The sequence below is a fragment of the Myripristis murdjan genome, chromosome 24 (genome assembly GCF_902150065.1).
Source record: "Myripristis murdjan chromosome 24, fMyrMur1.1, whole genome shotgun sequence".
NCBI classification, from domain to species: Eukaryota; Metazoa; Chordata; class Actinopteri; order Holocentriformes; family Holocentridae; genus Myripristis; species Myripristis murdjan.
This window is the reverse complement of record NC_044003.1, coordinates 12,307,665-12,326,238: the sequence shown is the minus strand read 5'-3', so window position 1 is coordinate 12,326,238 and position 18,574 is coordinate 12,307,665. Positions and strand designations below refer to the sequence as shown.

The following is an 18,574-nucleotide window of genomic DNA, read 5'->3' as shown; positions in this document are numbered from 1 at the left end:
CTAAAATGTCCATGCTCACAGCCTGCTGTCAACACAGGGGCTGCAGCCGACTGCGAGGAAAGGCTTAAAGCAATGAATGAATTCAAAACCAGCTGAGGCAATAATACATCCGTGCACGAAGAATGCAGTCTAGTACAAATATAACTTTCTTCAAGGTGATGTATTTTACCAACACCCATGTAATCTCTGTTTGTGTGATCCAGTGGGGAACGTCAATGTGTTTGGCAGGGCCGAGCGGCAGTGAAAAGAATGAGCAAAATAAACCTCAAACAAAACCCCAAAACCTGGCAGATCAAGGTGAGAAAAGTAAAACTACGAGAGAAAACACACGTGCTCTGCAAAAGCCGTAAAAGTAGGTGGCCTGGAACACGGCGCAGACACTCACATAAACTATATGGCCTCATTACAAATATATACCTCCCCTCTCACAGGTGGAGAGAGAGAGAGCCTGTGAACACATGGTGGGGGGGTGGGGTGGGAGCTGAGGTGAAAATCAAACAAGGGTTTCCACGGCAGCACCACACATGTAAACAAAACAGCTCAGAGCTTAGACAAATAGAGATATTTACAAGGTTTAGGCACACCGCTGAGCAGCAGTGGCTTCTAGCCAAGCTATAGTTACAGCTGAAACCCAACTTCAGCTCAAGATTACGACTATTAGCAGCAAGAGCTCAGAAGCTCTTTATAAAGGCATGTTTGACCAGGAAATGTAACATCAAAAAAGACAAAGCAGTGCCATCTACAAACGGGTGCTTGGAAAGACATCAGACATCAAAGACAAAAAAGTACAAGCACACTGAATAACCGAAAACGTATCCCTAAATATAATGGATTACATATCTAGTGTGTGGGTACTTTTTTGTCTTTCACAGCCATGAAACGAACACAGAAAAACAAAAACTTTAAGTCCATTGTCAGCTGAGGCTGTTGGAGGTTTAATAAGCAGAACACCATCTGGAGTGTGTGTTTGAAAGCTGTTAAGGGTGTCGAAATCATTGTACCAACACACAACTTTTTCTGAAGTCAAATCCAGGCTGCATGATTCTTCCAAATCTCTGGCGATGAAATCACTAAATGAGACCCTTGTCTTGGCTGTGAAACAAACGCTCCTCAACTCGTAAAGAGTCTCCCTGGGTGAACTTCACCTTGCTGGGAGGCTGGAGGGAGGCACAGCTGTAAGCCGTCTTGTCTATCTCAGTCCAACTCCGCCCCTCAACTACTGGAGGGCACCAGTCCTTACACAGGACACACACACAAACAGGGCCCTACAACAATGGCGCTGATGAGCTTTCAATTCAGCTATTATCCATCACTCAACTTCACCTGCCCTCTCATCAATCAAGCTCTCTATTTCTTGCACACAAGTACACAGAAACTTAAGCGCACATACACCTTAGCCCCACTCGCAGTTTGACAGCAGAGATTTTGACTGTGTAGGCCAAGAGGAATGCATAGAATTCCCATAATTTCACACACACATACCTCCCCCCTCCCTCTATCGGTCACTTGTCTAAGCTTGTCCCAGCCGGCGCAGCCTTGTTGACAATCTCCCCTAGCCAAGATCTGGGAATTTGTAGGGAAAACACTCCTAACGTCCAGGAAGATAAACCCATATCCCCACTTAGCAGCTTGAAAAACACCCCTGTGCTGTGTGTAGGTGTGTGCACTGATGTAATTAGAGGTGATTAGAAGAGTTAAGGGAGTGTGGTATACACAGCAGAGTGATGAATGCTGTGCTGCAGGTCAGGTCACTCAAAAATCAGTGGAATAATGAGCAACTGTAAATAACTAGCCCAGCTTTTATGCTTAATGGTGAATCAGAAGTAAAAGGGAAAACAAAACAAATGAAAACCGCCAGGCTTTGAAGATAACTGTGTTTAGAGTCGAATATGTATTTATATTACAGAGCCACCAACTGAAATGCTGTTGCAGAATCACTGACTTTCTTTGCATAGTGACCGATAGCAAAAACCCACTGTTTTAGTTATTTAAATCTTGTGGTCTACTGACCATGACATTTGAATATATTTAGAGCCTGTAAAGGAATTGCTTATAATCATCATGTCTGCAAACTCTGTCCAGCAGTGTGTACAACAGAGCTGTAGTTTAAGTTAAAACAAATTAGGTCCAATAATGGTCTAAAAAGCTTTTTAATAAATCCTTGATCTGCAGTGTATGTTTAACCAAGACCTGGAGAAACCACACACTAAACAGCATATCAGCATATCAACTACTTAAAGGAATAGTTCACCAAAAACTTAACTCAAGTATTTTATGGTAACTTTTTACCCTAAGAACTCTAAAGAAATGGTCCTCATTCATTTCTCTTTAATGAGAAGAATGATACAGAGCTGTGCCAGCTAACTCGCTCTGTGTTATAATGGCATGCAAACTTTAAGAGTTTCAGGTGACATGAGAAGATAATGATTTTATTTTCTTTTTTGTGTTCAAGATATTTCTTTAAGCTGTGCAAAAAAACCTGCTTGAAAACATCAGTCTAGTTCTGATCAAGCTCCCGACCCACTGAACCGTTTCAAAACATAAGAGCAGCCATGTACTCACGTACATGTAGTCAAGTACTCAGATGACATTTTTGTTGTAATTAATAACCTAATGTGTTACTTTTTCAAGTAATCAAGTACTCCCGGACTGCTGCTTCTGCATGTAACTGTAAAGGAGATATTACATCTGTCATTACGTTCTCACCCTGCACACTGAGTTAATTACAGGAGTCGATGGCTATGCAATTCACTGACTGTAGTGTTAAGACACAGGTAGCAACAATCACCAACATGCAGAAGGATCACAAAGAGGATCAATTTTAATGACACTAGTAAACACTATAGTACCCTAAAGCACTACTTTTCTCAGCAGAAAATAATGTAACAAGTTAATTGCAACAAGGTCCATATAGAGCAGAACTGGAAACACTACATTTATCACCAGTGTCTACAAGCCACCACACCTGGTGTAAGTGTGACACACCTAGTTGCCACCAAACATGTGTCACATACCTGGCTGATGTTCCTACCTCTGAGTTTGAGCCCGTGCTCTGCCATCGCTCCCCGCAAGCTGCCAAAATGCCAAACCAGACAAGCACCAAGCACAAAAACAAATGGGGGAAGAGATTAACCACGAGTATCAGTGCAGAGGAGAATCTCACATTCCTGCCTGCCTTCTCCTCCTCTCTCCTCTAACTCTGTCGCTCCTTGACCAGAGAGGGAGGAAAAGATCAGAAGAATGCAGCAGAGGGAAGGGGGGATGAAAGAGGGACACTGCCAATGAAAGACAGAGAGAGCGAGAGAGAGAGAGAGAGAGAGGGAGAGAGAGACAGAGGGGAGGCAGAGCAGAACAGGACAGGGCAAGCCAGGGGTGGGCAGTCATAATGCATCGTGGGATAGGGGAGAAACACAGAAACACACAGCACTGTGTTCGACTGCAATCCTGCATGCAAGAAGATAGAACGCAAATGACCTCCCACATAGGAAAGAGACAGAGAGAGAGAGGCTCATCGGCCTGAGATCTCCCAAACACACAAACACGACGGGTGAATTAACGCCTACACAGAGCGAACATAGACACAACACAGGATGGCTGGGGAGAAGATACAGCTTGAGGAGAGCAGTGGATATGAGCGAGTTGCTAAATAAGAACAAAACAAAAAAAAACGAAGACGTACTAATCCACACAACCTGAAGCTAATCATTGTTCAAGATCGGGACCCATGCTGACACACACTGGCAGAGCTTTACACAAACTGCACTTCCTCTAATTTAAAGTTTAATGACTCTTAAAATGTATAAAACTACACTGTAGCTATCACAAACACACAGGACACACAACCTGAATCAAAAGTCTGGTTCATCAAAGTTGTCTGGTACATTATAAAGACACAATCTGCAAACGCTGGTCCAAACAAACACAGAAAGTTAGACAGGCCATATACTCCTTCTCCAGTCTTGCTCTTCACTATTCTCGGAGCAACTGTGGGACCTCTGTGGGAAATATGGCCAAAACATGGGTGGGAACAATGAGATGTTCCAAATAAGGGAGGCAGTTATATCAGAAAGTAAACATTTTTCAAACAAAAAAAAAAAAAAAAAGAAAGAAAATGAAGCTGTCAGTTCCACAGCCAGGAAGCAACAGTGCTGTTGTCCCTTACCCAAAACTTATTTGTTTCTACTCCAGAGATATTAACTGCACAGATTGGAGGAAGTTTATTTTTCAAGTAGGCACGTTCTTACTGTACAGCCAATCAGTGCAGCTGCATCGCCAGCCGATCTTGTCATCCTCAACCTTAAAACATCCCCAGACGAAGTAAGAACCGACAAGTCTGGCCTTGCGAGACCAGATATACCATGGTTGACTGGATGGATTTGCGAAAGGGAGCCAAGCCAAATACAGAGGTGCTGCACATCAACATAAACTCCGAAGGCATGCAGACAGAGTGGCAAACACAAACAATGCATGGCAGTACCAGAAGAGAAACTAAGCAATAACTGAAACCCTTCACGTTATGAGTAATGCTAAATCATTATCTTTGTCATTTCTGCTGAAAAGTAAACACCCTTTGACCTCAGCTATTACAACACATGAGCACAGCCATTTTACAAGTATACAGAGTGCATAGCCAGATTTTATTGCAAAGTAGATGAGATGGTGACTAGACAGGCTGGATTTAATGTTGAGGGTACGCAGGGTGGTATAATCAACTGCCAGTGTATTTTGACTGTCACTGATAAGTTACTGCACTCTATCACACGCTGTGCAGGTAGCAATCATCATTTGGAGGTTCTTTTTGGGGTTTAAAAGCCCTTTGTGTCAGCAAAATAGTCAAAGTGGCTGGTAAAATTTGGAAGGTGAGTGGATAAAAAGCTTAATTTCCTGCCGTGCCTCTCCGAAATCCCTGTTAAACTCCTCCACTTATGTGCATACGTGCTCAACCACTTACCCAGAGTAGGACCGTTTTCCTGCTTCCCTTTCCTCCTGAAAAAGTTACGCTTTCTCCACGGCAGCCACTTACTCAAATTCATGATGTAAAGAGAGGAAACACATAGAAAAAGAAAGAGAGAGACAGAAATAAAACAACAAACCCGGAAGAGGAAGAGAGGTAGTGAGAGGGTGACAGAGAACGATACAGAAAGAGAGGAAGTAGAGGTGTGAGAGCATTGATCGACCAAGGCTCGGTGTGTTTACTTGGGGTGCTGGGGCGGCCTGTCTGCTGTGACATCACACACACACACTCGGCAGGAGGGTGAGAAAATGGGGTGAAGAGCAGGGATTGCTTCAGCTTTGTGAGCTAAAAGGTAAGTGGCAGGTGTCAGGATGGAGGTTTGTGTGTGTGTGAGTGTGTGTGTGTGTGTGTGTGTGTGTGTGTGCCATTAGCAGTGCAGCGATTGGCAGCTCAATTCCCCCAGAAAACAGAGAGATGGACGAGGAGGATGGCTCTCGCTGTCCCTTGTTGCAGGATGTGACCGCAAATAAACCTGACCTGACCCGGAGTGACCCGAGTTTCCCCAAACACGCACTGCTGTCACACCAGCCTAATGGAGCTTTTTTCCCATGCTGCCTCGACTAAATGTTTACATGAAAGCAAAACCTGCCCTTTGACAATCAAATAAAGGACTCACAGAATGCATAATGCTGGACATACAGTCAAAACTATGACAGTCATACCTAGTGACATTTAAAACAGGCCTGCAAGCGAGTCCCGTGGTCACTGGGAACAGGGAACGGGGCAACGGCCTCAGTCCATTTGCTCATTGACATATTTAGTCAATGTGGGGCAACTGAACAAACAACTCTATTCCCGCAGAGAAGGGAGGGGAGTGAGGGAGGGGGGTGTGAAGCGAGAGCCAGCGAGTGAAAGTTTGTTTTCCTATGCGTTTTGTTTTCACCCTTCCTTCCCGTCACTTCAGGAGGAAGCAGAGGAGGACTTAGCAGCCCGGTCCGCCTGTGACCAACTTCCACCTAAAAGTCTGAATGAATTAAATCCACTTCACTCCACAGAGGGTTGCCACCAGCTGGCCTGGACACAGCACAGAGCAACGAACTGGACTGGGTGAGGCTCGCCTTGGCAGCGACTGAAGGAATCAGACGACCAAAAGGGACTTTCCAATGGGCTGCATCAGTCATGAACGCAGAGCCTGTCTCTGTCTCCCTCTCTGTCACTGTGTGTCCGCACCCCAGCCTGAGCTCATCCCTCACAGGCTGTTTGAATGATCTGCATGCACACAAACACACACATCTGCCTCCCTCTCTGCCTGTCCCTCTCTCTCATACACACAGTATTACACTTGCCTGGGTTATGGTTGCTCACTGAATTTATTGATTTGTTTTTTATTGGTGTACAGTTCAGTGCAGGAGTGGCAGAACAATAATGTATCAAACTTTTTCTTCTTTTTTATGTAGAGTCATAAAAACTGTCCATTCTATGTGATGAAAGTAAATAATGGATGAGGTTTGGCAGGACAGTCCCGTGTCCTGAATGACCAAGACAGATTGAAAAGACCGTGACTAACTAACATCACCTGACCATGTCTCCTCGAATGGCCAGCAATTCCTCCCACAAACCCAAGTAACACTAAAAGATGTAACCGCCATATTTTACACAGGCAATTAAGGCTGGCTACAGCAAGTTAGTAAATAAGTTCCTGAAAATAAAATTCAAAACAGAACCAGAAAATATTGCATTGACCTCCTCTAGTGACTGAGTATGGCGGTTCCAAAGCCTCACGATTTCACATCCCTGCTTTACAAGACCTGACTCCCGTCCCTTGTCCCAACAGCTTGCTTTACAATAAATTTATGCATCCCAAGAAAGCACCTCATGGCTCAATTCGGAGTGACATTACTATCGGGGGCATCCTTAAAACCCCACACTCCTGCAGCATAAAATGAAATTGTGCCTTCCATTGAATCATAAAATTTAGTGAGGGCTGAGAAACTAAGGTCAGGACACAATCTCATTTTATTCATTACAGAGCCCAGCACTCTTACAGTACTTTAATTCCCTCTGTGAGGCACATATTTTCATTGAAAACCAAACCAAGATATCTATAAAAACTCTTGTACTTTAGAGGTATTGATCCAAACTTTAAGAAAATGACTGCTCTGCCATTCATAATGCTGTCAAAAATATATAATGTGTTTTGTCACTATTTATGGTCAATGTCCATTTACTGTACCATGGCCTCGAAATTTTTAACATTTCTTGTAAATTTACCTGTCTCTACAATCAAAACAATATCATCAGCATATAACAAAATACTTGTATTCATATTATCAATCACTATGCATAAACTAGGCTGCTTAATTTCTTCAGCTGAATTATTTACACATAGCACAAATAATGTAGGGGACGGTACATCTCCCTGCTTCACTCCAAATGGAGCAGGAATTCAGCCAGTCTTGAAATTATTTAACTCCATACATAAAACTAGGGCTATATACAAGGCTCTGATGGCATAATAAAGTTTACCACTGATATGAGAACACATCAGTTTATACTTGAAAAAAGTCCCTAGTGATCCAGTCAAATACTGTCTTGAAATAAAATAAGCAGATGTGTTTTCTTCAGCTTTATCTATCACTTTGTGCACCTCTTCTAATGTGAGCTCATTATTCAACATATGATTCTGGCAAAGGGCTGTATTGCTCATCCTATTTTGAAGCTTACATTTTACTTTACACATTTCATTTAAGAATTGACCATTAATAAATGAGGACCCATTACATAAATGGTTATAACCGATTTCCCACTTCTTCAATATCTGGTCAGTCTCAAAAGAAGATTCACCATTTTCCATTACAATCTCCTGTGGAATTGACTTGCTCTTTTATGAACCCAGTTTATTTATTTCCCTCCAAAATTGATGAGGATTACTGAGTTGTAAACTACTAGTGGCCACATGTATACAAAACACAAACAAGGGAAATTAATTTTTCTTTTAGAACATGTTCTCTCGTTCCCCAGGCTCTCTGTCAAATATGCAAATAAAAATGTTTCACTCTCATCCCCCAGAAATAGAAAATCAGCTTCGCTAGGGGGGAAATTCCACCCTTGGATTCATACCCACATTGGTATGTGTTATTAGCTTGTGTTGTTGAAGGTATTGTGTTATGAATGGTTATGATTTCCTTTTTTTTTTTTTTTTTTTTTTTTTTGGTGTGCCCACTTTCCCTCAACCTGCATTTGTGTATTCCTGCTACAGTCAGCAATTCCCTACATTTCCCAGAGGGCCCTTCAACAACCCTCAGAAAATGTGCCTCAACCTGTTGCATTCAATATGTGTAGGGGGGGAGAGGGATAGTAATAGCAATTGTGCAAGAACAGAGTAAGTTTTTCCTTAATAAAAAAAAAGCTTCTCCAAGAACGACCAACGGTTGCACCCCTTACACACCATGTATTGCTGCTGCATTACATTATGGTCTTTTGAGGCTGCTGCCAGTGGAGAAACTGGTCTCTGTGTCTCTTCTAGGCTACAATGGATGATTGTCTAACCATGGCATTATTATTTGGTGTGTCGACAAAAAACAGAACTGACATTTTAAAACCCTGAAATTTTTTCTACCATCAAACCTCACTGTGGCTGAAATAGAAATATCCCAAAATGAAGTCATCTATTCTGGCCAGTTATTTGGAGAAAAAGTAAAATGCAACACCAAACAATTGAATGGAACAATAAATGCACCCCTAAAACTATTTTTAACAGTGTTAAAACATTTTGGAGTGGGGTTTTCCTTCCTGGATCATGGGAATCGCCTCTGAATCCACAGGCCTCCATCCCTCCAGCCCTCGGAAGAGCCGTTAAAAGCGTCCTACCATCCTTTCATCCTCACAATCCCTCAATCATAACCTGGGTTCACGACCAATCTGGGACTGCTGTAGCTTGCGACATCATCCCCAATCTGTCCTGTTTCTTTCTACTTTGACCTGTCCAGTACCTGTCAAGTACCCCGGTCCCCAAACATAAGATCAATCCCAAAACCCTTCCAATTAAATTTCATCAAGGTTTCATTGAAATAATTGTCCATCCAGAATGTGTCTGAATTTCAAATTTATGTTATGAACTCCACTTTAAACACTCAAAAAGCTTTAAAATCTTAATGAGATCTGCAGAATAAGATTTCCTACATCTTGAATTTTACCTTCAGTCTCTGCATTTTTAATTTAAGAAATCGTGCACTAATTCTGCTTAGAAAAGTAAATGTAAGCACATTTTTGAAGTAACATATATTTTTCTATATATTTTTCTATGTGGAGCAACATTTAAAAGAGTGTAGGTTTAGCCTTAGTATCAATATTGAACCTAAACTATCAGAACCAGTTTTAACAAGCTTGTTATGATGACTGCAGGGCAACAAAAACCCTCAGGGCTATGAGAAAGTGCACATTTAAACAGGGAGAAATTTCAAGCCCTTGAAGTAATTTACGTAGAAATACTGCTGTAGCTTTCAAGGGTTAATCTAACTCTCTTTGGGCCTCAGCCTGTTTTTTGTTTTAGTAAATCCTCTTGTGTCATGCGAAGGGTCAGAAGGTAGATTGGGCAACATGGCTTTGTAGCCCTAATGAGCAAGGAAAGGGGGGAGAGAAGTGTGTGTGTGTGTGTGTGTGTGTGTGTGTGTAACTAGAAGGAGGGGTAGTTAAGGAAACCGAGATTCATGAGAAAAGGCGTGTGTGTATACAAGTGTGTGTTTCCAGCTGTTTGCTACCATGAAATAAGTAAGACACAGAGGTTGTAAGATTCTCATGGAGCATGGACACACACACACACACACACACAAATACACATACATACACAAAAGAAAGTACAAAGAGCATTATAACTACAGAAGCTTTTTAAAGAGTGTACTGATCATTTTCTACCTTTTCAAGACCTCCCTAGAAAAGGTTAATTGTCTTCTGTGCAGGGTGGGGTGTCTGTGTGCTGTGACACACACATACACACACACACACACACACCAAAGAGCAAGTCCCACACACACAACCGCACCCAGGGGAGAAATTTTGGCCTGGGCCTCCATTCCCAAATTTCCAGCCAGGATTTGGAGAGCTCCTTCCCTTCCCTCCCATTTCCCAGCACACAGACATTTGTGTCTATAGTACTGCTGAGCAGACACATCCAGCTGGCAGTCCTATAAAGTACATGCTATCGTCTCTAAAAGTCAAAACACATTCATGAATACTCACAAAACACGACTGGGAGGGAATTAAAAAAAAAAAAAAAAAAAAAAAAGGTCATCATAATCGCCCCTAAATGGAGAGGCAACAGTGGGTGGAGTGAAAGGATCTTTGTTTTGGTTTGGGTGGCATGCTACCCACACATGCACAAATCTGTGTGATGGCCTCTCAGTGAGTGAACAGCACAGCTCTTGATGACAGCTGGATATGGTTGTTATGTCGCAGCCATATGCTGAATATACTCCCTACAGCGTCTCTTCTCACAGATAAAGCTATGGGACGCTGTCGATGTGACTCCTCCAAAACTGTTAATCTAATCTCCCTGCCTCTCAATACATAGCGCTTGAGCTATTTCTCAGAACATGTTCCACCCTGCCGTGAGTGCCAAGACAAAAGTTTAGGCAACATGACATGTCGCTGAGCTAGTAGGGTGACAAATCTTCAGGGAAATCATTTTAACATTTAACACAATACCACACTCTCCACACCCTCCATTTGCTGACTTCCAGTTCCAAATTCCTGTCTGCTAACCTCTGTTAGATACAATAATATGTCCTCTATTTCACTGTGCGTCTCACACACACAGACGACAAGCTGATGATCTTTTAGGCAGAGCAGAGAAGGTTAGAAGTTTGATTTCCACTGATGCAAAAGGTGAACACACTCTAGGGCTGCAACTAGCAGATATTTTAATTGTCAGTTAATGTAGGGATTTTGTTTTTGACTAACTGATTGATCATTTAGTGTACAAAGTGTAAAATGCAACGACAGATTGTCTTCAAATTGCTTCCTTAGACTAGCCAGAGGCCAAAAAACACACAAAGTATTCATTTTATGATTCAATTGAGAAACATAAGCACATCTCAGCAGTGATATTAGCAAAGCAGCACTCAGAAAACCCAGTTAATCACTAAAAAGATTAATCTATTTCCAAAACCGCAATCAAGTAATTGACTAATTGATTAATTGACCGCACCAACACAGTCATGATGCTGCAAGGCCCATTAGATAAAAGTACTTTGTTGCGTTAAATGGGATTCATGCTGTTATTCATACATGCACCAACACAGATACACACAGAGCAACCATCCGTCAAGGTGAGAGGGAGAGAGGGTCCGGTAGTGAGTGAGGGAGCAAGTGGGAGAGGGAGAGGCGGGAACAATAGAGGAGATGTTGAGAGATGGAGAAAAACAAGAGCAGGCCAGGAAACCAGAGCCGCCTCAGTGTGTTTTTAACCAGGCTCTTCAACAGCAGCGCTCTCAAGTGACAAATAAACGCACAGAGGAACAGGGTCAGGAGTAGGTGTGTGTGTGTGAATGTGTTCATGTGTACAGGTTGTTAAACAATAGCCCAAACCCTGTGGATGATATTTGACCTTTAACCTTTGTCTCCACTTTGTTTAATGTGTGGGGGGAAGGGAAGCACACAGGCAGGCCTAGCAGGTCAGGAGAGGAAATAGGCTAAACCAACCAGATCTTGTCAAATCAGATGGGTTTGGTTTGCCATAGATCTTTTTCACATGACATTTACATTTTAATGTGTTGGGTCAGTAAGTGCACTGTGCTAATTTAGTTTTAATAAATTTATATAGGAATTTTGAATTTGATTCATCGTAAAATATGTAGTGTATTTTATTATTCTGCTCAGGTATGATAAAGTTGTTTCAGGCTCTATTTGTAAAGATGGGTGACAAATTCAATGAAAAAACAACATGATGTGTCTGTTGAGCCACCACAAGCTGCCAGAACAGCTTCAGTGGTCTTTGGCATAGATTTTTCAAGTCTCTAAAACCCTGCTGAAGGGATAGAGCACCGGTCTTTGACAAGATGATGTACACAGAGAGGGATATTATAGTAGGGTTGCAGTGCATAAAGCCCTCATTACAAAGAAAAATGCACATTTGAGAGTTCAGTGGCATTGGTCTACAGAGATGTGGAAAAAGTGATGTGGTCAAATGAGTCATCCTTCACCATATTGTGGACAAGTGGGAGAGTGCATGTGTGGCATCCACCAAGAGGACACTACAGGCTTGAATGCTGGACCCCTACAGTGAGGAGGTCTGCTGACTCTGTTATGCCGTGGAGGGGGGGCATCTTCTTGGCATGGCTTGGGTCCACTTGTCCCCTTAGAAGGAAGGCTCACTACCAATCAATACAAAGTCATTCTGAGGCATCACCTTTATCCTGATGAAACATTTCTATCCTGATTGAAGTGGCCTCCTCAGGGACGACAATGCCCACATCACAGGGCATGAGAAACAATGCCAAGGCATACTGAAGCCATTCTAGCAGGTCCCTGCCAATAACCAGCCCTGTTTAAAAGTCAATTCTGTATGCTTTTCAGCGACACCCTCTGAGTTGTCTGAATATGGGTATATTAGACCCCACCCATCTGGAACTCCCAGTTGTTTTGCCTTAAATCAATTATGAGCCCTATATGAGAATGCATAGACAAATAGGTGCCAGTCCTTTTTGTTCACACCTTCAATCCAACACATACTATCGTAAATGTATAGCAAGCGCAATATTACATTTGTTCCCCGACTGGAGTCACTTTTCGCAGAACCGCTGCCTGCTTGAACTCGCTTCACATGTTTCTACCCTGCCCCCCTCTTCCCTCTGTGTCCTTTACTCTGTCTTTCTTTCCCTGCCTGGTCCATTGTGGGCTTACATAACAACTTGACACGCTGGAAAACATGAGCCCCCATCCACCACCAACACCCCCGCCACCCCCGCCTCTGAGTATTTGAGCATGAGTGTGCATATGTCTGTGAAAGGGACAGAGTGTCTGGCTTGCTGACCTCCATCACAGGAGGTAGAGCGACAACACACACACACACCCACCACTGCCTCAACACACTCCAATTTCATGGCTGGAACATGCAGCAGCTGAAATACTCTGAGAGACCCTGATTATTTTCTCCGCAAATCCAGGATGACCAATAATAACTTTCTGTCAATCAGTAACCATGACAAGGAAGGGCTTTTATGACCAGGTGATTGATAGTCCATAGGTCCTGCGAGTATAAAATCCACTGGTCAGATTCAAACACGCACCCCTCACACTCTAAGGGCTTACAGCAGGCGTGGAGATCACATGAACAAGCGCACTAATGCCTCCCTTAAAAAAAAAAAAAAAAAAAAAAAAACAGGCCTTCACTCTCCTCAGCTGTGAAAACATCTTTCCACCTGCCCAACCACACACAAGCACACACTCTAAAACTCCTTCCTGAAGCTAACTTGTTTGTCAACAACCACTTAAAGCCCGCATTTCAACCTAACATACACAACAAATTTCTCTTTTTATCACCATCTACCCTCCCCTCTCTATTTCTCACACTACATTTGCACAGTGTTTTGGCCAGAGGAGGAGAAGGCAAGTTTGTTTGGCTGCTGAGGGATCACTGTTTATAATAAGTCTCTATAGTTTAGAAAAACCCGGCCACCTGAAAGCTGCTGACTGTCTGTCTGATGATAAAAGGGAGAGTGTGTGTGTGTCCGTGTGTGTGTCTTATGTGTTTCTTAACGTGAGGCTTTGAACATTCCCTGCGTCGTGGTAAAAAAATAAGTTGTTTTCCAGCCCCTTCCCTGTGGCTTAGCACTCTGTGAAGTGTGTGGCCGTTTCCCTGTTAATAATTGTTTATCCTAACTAATCTAGTTTAACACACTTTGCACTCAGTGATTGTGAATGAGGTAAAAAAAAAAAAAAAAAAAGAAAGAAAAAAAAAACTAATTTTAGCTGCATTCATTTAAGCCAACCAACCACCAACTACCTCAAATACAACAAAAACACATACGCCAAGTGAAGATAAGAAGCAATGGTGCCACAGCCTGCAGATTACATCAATACAACTGCTATATTTCTTGGCTTGTTTTTAGGGTGCAGCTAAGTAGCTACGTGCTAAATTTTCCCCTCTTTGCCATAAAAGAGAACATTACTTATGAGGTTGCTAGGTAACCTGAATCCTTGTAAGAAAAGCATTGTGGTCCAGAGACAAGCGTTGTAAATTACAAACTCCATCGGCACAGTGGAATTCCTGGCCCGGAATCTGCCAGCGTTCCGAGGCTGGGCTCCGGTCCCATTCCCGAGACTGGAACCTAAAACCACTAAGGAGTGGGAAACGCCGCCACATGGGCTGGACGCTGTAGACATATCCACCGCCAGCACCACCAGCATCATTATCATCATCATCATCAGGGACATGGTGGAGGGTAAACCCACCAGTTCAATTCGGTTTACCCACTTTTTTATGTGCAGAACAGTTAACCCAATTATTTGGGCCGGTTTTGCTTCAACTGAGAGTTTACAGTGAAAAAGTGAGGCAGAAAAGATGTGAAGGCTGCATTTATTTCACATAACATAACGTAAATATAAAATGTCCCAACTTTGAATGTTTACAGATTGAAAGTGTTTCAACTATCCTGTTAGAAAGGACTCCTCTTCCAACAAAAACAATTTTAATTTGTGTGTGTACGCATGCGTTTCTCCAAGGGTTGCATCTAGGAAAAAAAATTATTTTGGGAGTGGAACAATCAGCTGAGGAAGGAGCCAGAGGGTGCGACTCTCTAAACTCATCCTTGTATTTCTTGCCTCTCTCTTCCAGTTCTGCCCATCAGCACCGTTCAATTGAATTTCTTTCTCCTGGCTAACTTGCTGCTATCAGCCATCTCCGGTTCTCTTCATCCCTCTGTTGCTATCTCTGTTTCTCTGCTTCCATGGGAACTGAGGTTATTCATGCACAACAGGATTTCTGGCCTTGTTGGTGTTTCCTCTGGGTGACTGCCTTTATGCACGTACAACATAACTTTCTCTCTCTTCATGCAGCCATGAGATATCTGTCCTCTTGCAGAACGCAGTCTAAAAACTGGTAAATCTGACCACAAAATGACACACTTCACATGCAATCTAAAGACATTACCAAACATTTACACACTGCTCTGCCTGACGACATACTGAGCATCAAACACAGATTAAAGACCATTTTTAGCATCTTTTCTCAACCCTGCTCAAAGACATGATTAAGAAGATCAAGTCCTACCAGATCTCCATTTAATGATGTCGTTGAACTCTTCATTGGCTCCTCCCTCTGCAATATCACCCGGTGATGCCATGGTAACAAATTACTCCACTGAAATATTAATCCAAACTGTGAGACACTGCGCGTTGGCTCTCCACACGCAGCGCAATGGTCCTCTCTCTCCACACCTGTAAGAAAAAAAAATATTTTCAGTCCAGAGCAAGCAACAAGTACCATGCCTTTTTTGTGCTGTTCAGCTCTCACTCCAATGCTTTGCTTTTTCTCCATCGAAATTCAAAGGGAAGCCATTAGCACTTTTCTGCCTCAACATGACTTTAAGTGATGAGGCGTTTACTCCAGAGGAAACCTGGGGAGCCAGAGTGTCACATGCATTGATGACACACACACACACACACACAAACCCAAACAGTAAACTTCAGGGAGGCAAGAGGACCTGACACCTCATGAGGAGCAGAGTTGTTAAAATACCAACACAGCTGTCCAAGGGTTACACCTCCCTCCCCACTCAACATCGCTGGGGAACAAACAGATAAGATTCACACCATGACCTTAGAAAAACATTCTGGACAATACTTTATGTATGAAGTGACTGCCACAATGATATTTAAGTTGCAATAAGAGGCAATGATACAATAAAGTTTCGCAACGGTCTTGCTCAGTAACAAACCAGTCTGAGACAACAAACAGCGTGCAAAATGAACACCTGCCAAGTACCAGATGCCAGTAAAATATGTCTTTGGTTACCCACCACAGTGTTTGAGACAACAACCTTGGTTGTATACAGCTTTTGGTTTTTGCCTGTTCCCAAAGTTTGTCCCTGCTGACCACCGTACACTTTATATGACAGTGTACAGATCAAAACGTCAAAATACTCTTTTAATGTTGCATTTCATGATGAATGATGAAGTGATTTTGCATGGGAGTTCTGCAGACACACACACACACACACAAAATCAGGTCAGGGTGGCATAGCATACTTCTGTGAAAAATTAGCTGTTATTGGCTTGGTAAGAACTATTTTTGGACATTTGGTGAGTTCACCAGGTCTTGGCACATGAGCCAAAAAGATAATTTCAGGCAAGGATAGGGAGTTTCAGCTCAGCAGCAGGGCAAAGTAGTGATTAGGGGGACTGTCCTTCAATGGAGGACCAGGTCCTTGTGCAAGACAACAAATCCCGACCAGCTACAGGCATGTCGGTGAGTAGCTTCCAGCTGGGCGATGCATGCAAGAGGAGTTCCCTTATGAGGATTAATCAAGTCTGACATTCAATTTTTAATCTGTTGTCATGTGCTACAACTGGCAAATGGCACTGATGTTTCTGTAGGTGCTGTGCGCTCACATCAGCTTCCAGTAAGACACTTGAGAAATGACCCATCTGTCATCATCTCTGCCAACACTGGATATGACCTATTCATTTCTGCTGCTGGTGCAGTGACATGACACCTGCCAACTGTATTATGCTTCATAGGGTTAGATTGCTAACAAATGACTTGAGCGCTGGCCTCAATGCAGCTGTGCAGCCTTGCACTGTTTCTCCAGTGCACAGTTTTACATTTGGGGTATCATTTAATTAACGGGGGAAAAAAAGTACTGAACCTTGTCCAGTCCTGAGAGTGCTTGAGTCTTTACCATGAAAGGAGTTTATGTGCAGTTTTATCGAGCAGTGCATGGCGAGGTACAATTCTTGAGGCATGATGCAAGACCCAAAAATAACAGCTGTAAATTTGAGGAAAAGGACAGCCCCATTTATTCAGTGTCCTTTACAATTTCAGTTCCTCTCGCCATTAAAAAAAAAGCCGCTTTGACAACCAAAACCAAAACATGCAAAAGAATTCAATCGGTCCCTTTGAAGCAAATATCTTAACGGCTGCACAATTCAACAGACAAATGTGTGCAGTAGCTTGCTTTCTCGTCAGGTTTCTTTTGACAACAAAAGTAGTATGCCTCAGTCTTTCCAGGCCAATAAATTAGAGCTACTCGTATGTCATTTTAATCCGATGGCATTACAACTATCCTGACAAGAACAGCAATGTTGCTATAACATTCCTACTGGGATTGATCGCGTGTTTAATGGAGTTAATTGTATTTTTGAACTCCTATGATGTCACTACAATTTTCCTATAGTTTCTGCTGACTTCAACAAGCAGTTGAGTCTCTTGCCTGCAGCATACGTGCGAATCCTCCCTCCTTTCTTCAAAGTAAAAGCACATACTGGTTGAACATTTCAAACGTTAAGCGTCAAAATATTTACGTCTAGGACTAAAACTAAAGCAAAACTACTGAGTGAATTGTTCGGTGTTTTGGGATTGACACGGACACAAAAGTGTTTATGCTCGCTAGTTACAACTTCAGTCATTTCTTGAATCCAAAAGGCACACTCACCTCTGCTGTCACCAAGGGGCGACAGTTGGGAGACTTGTTCCGTCAAAACAAACCCAAAACTACCAAACTGTAGATAAACCAATTAAGAAATATCGACAAGTTTAAGAAAAAAATATCAATCCGGGCACTTAAGGCATTTTCTGAGGGGTGATGTTACAAGGCACTCTTCTAAACTCTGCTGAGAAAGCAAGCACAGTCCTTAGGCGCATCCACACTCCACAATAACAAAGTGACCCAAAAAAAAAGCTTCAGGAGACGCTTTTCATTTATCCCAAAAACTCAGTTGTTGTGTCTTGAAAGCTATCCGAGACGGAGAGATGGTTATTTCATTTCACGGGTGGACACCGCAGTACTGTGGAGTTTAGTCCCACAACTTTGCTCCTGTTGCTTGCTTGTCTCTTTCCCTGCTCCTTCCCACAGCCGCGTCACTTCACACAGTTAAGCCACGATTAACCGGAAACTCGACACGACTTCCTTCGAAATAAAAGCACTGAAATTGCGTTTTACTGTGTCGTTAATAAAAATTGTAAGTGTTGTGTGTGGTTTTTCATTAGCCTTTGGACAGTGTAATATAATTGGCAATAACAGAGCACTGTCTTGCTTCTACAGGCTTCTGCAGAAAAAGTGCAACTTCGGGAGACGCAATTGATCCCTTTGAGGAAATGCTCTGTTTGTTTTACCTCTCCATTGGCAGGTCAAAGTACATTATTGATACGGAAAGGCATTCCTGGAGCTGCACTTTAAACTGCATCTCTGAGGGACACTCCGTCGGGACAAATGTTATCTGACATGGGCCTTGAACCCATGGCCTGTATTAAATACAGTCTATACTTGATCCCTTTTCCCCGCACTATACTGAGGCTGACTTGTTTGATTTGTTGAAAATATATGCTGTAATTATGACAAAAGAATGACAATCATCTAAAATGTTATTTACACATCTTCCCTCCTTCATTACAGACTCACGTTT

General features: G+C 42.6%; 1 protein-coding gene across 5 annotated transcripts in view; it reads right to left on the bottom strand.

Moving 5' to 3' along the window:
* The window catches only part of utrn (utrophin), a 217,804-nt gene extending 199,793 nt beyond the window's left edge, over positions 1-18,011 (bottom strand). For 2 of the 5 annotated variants that reach the window (XM_030047484.1, XM_030047486.1), the window contains exon 1: positions 4,952-5,065. In XM_030047484.1, the coding sequence (XP_029903344.1) occupies positions 4,952-5,033 (82 nt within the window). In that variant the 5' untranslated portion in view covers positions 5,034-5,065. Of the gene's footprint in view, positions 1-3,031; positions 3,199-4,951; positions 5,067-15,221; positions 15,389-17,604 lie in introns of those variants that run through there. The other 3 variants (XM_030047485.1, XM_030047488.1, XM_030047487.1) reach the window with 3 other exon arrangements.
* Positions 18,012-18,574: the final 563 nt, after the last annotated feature.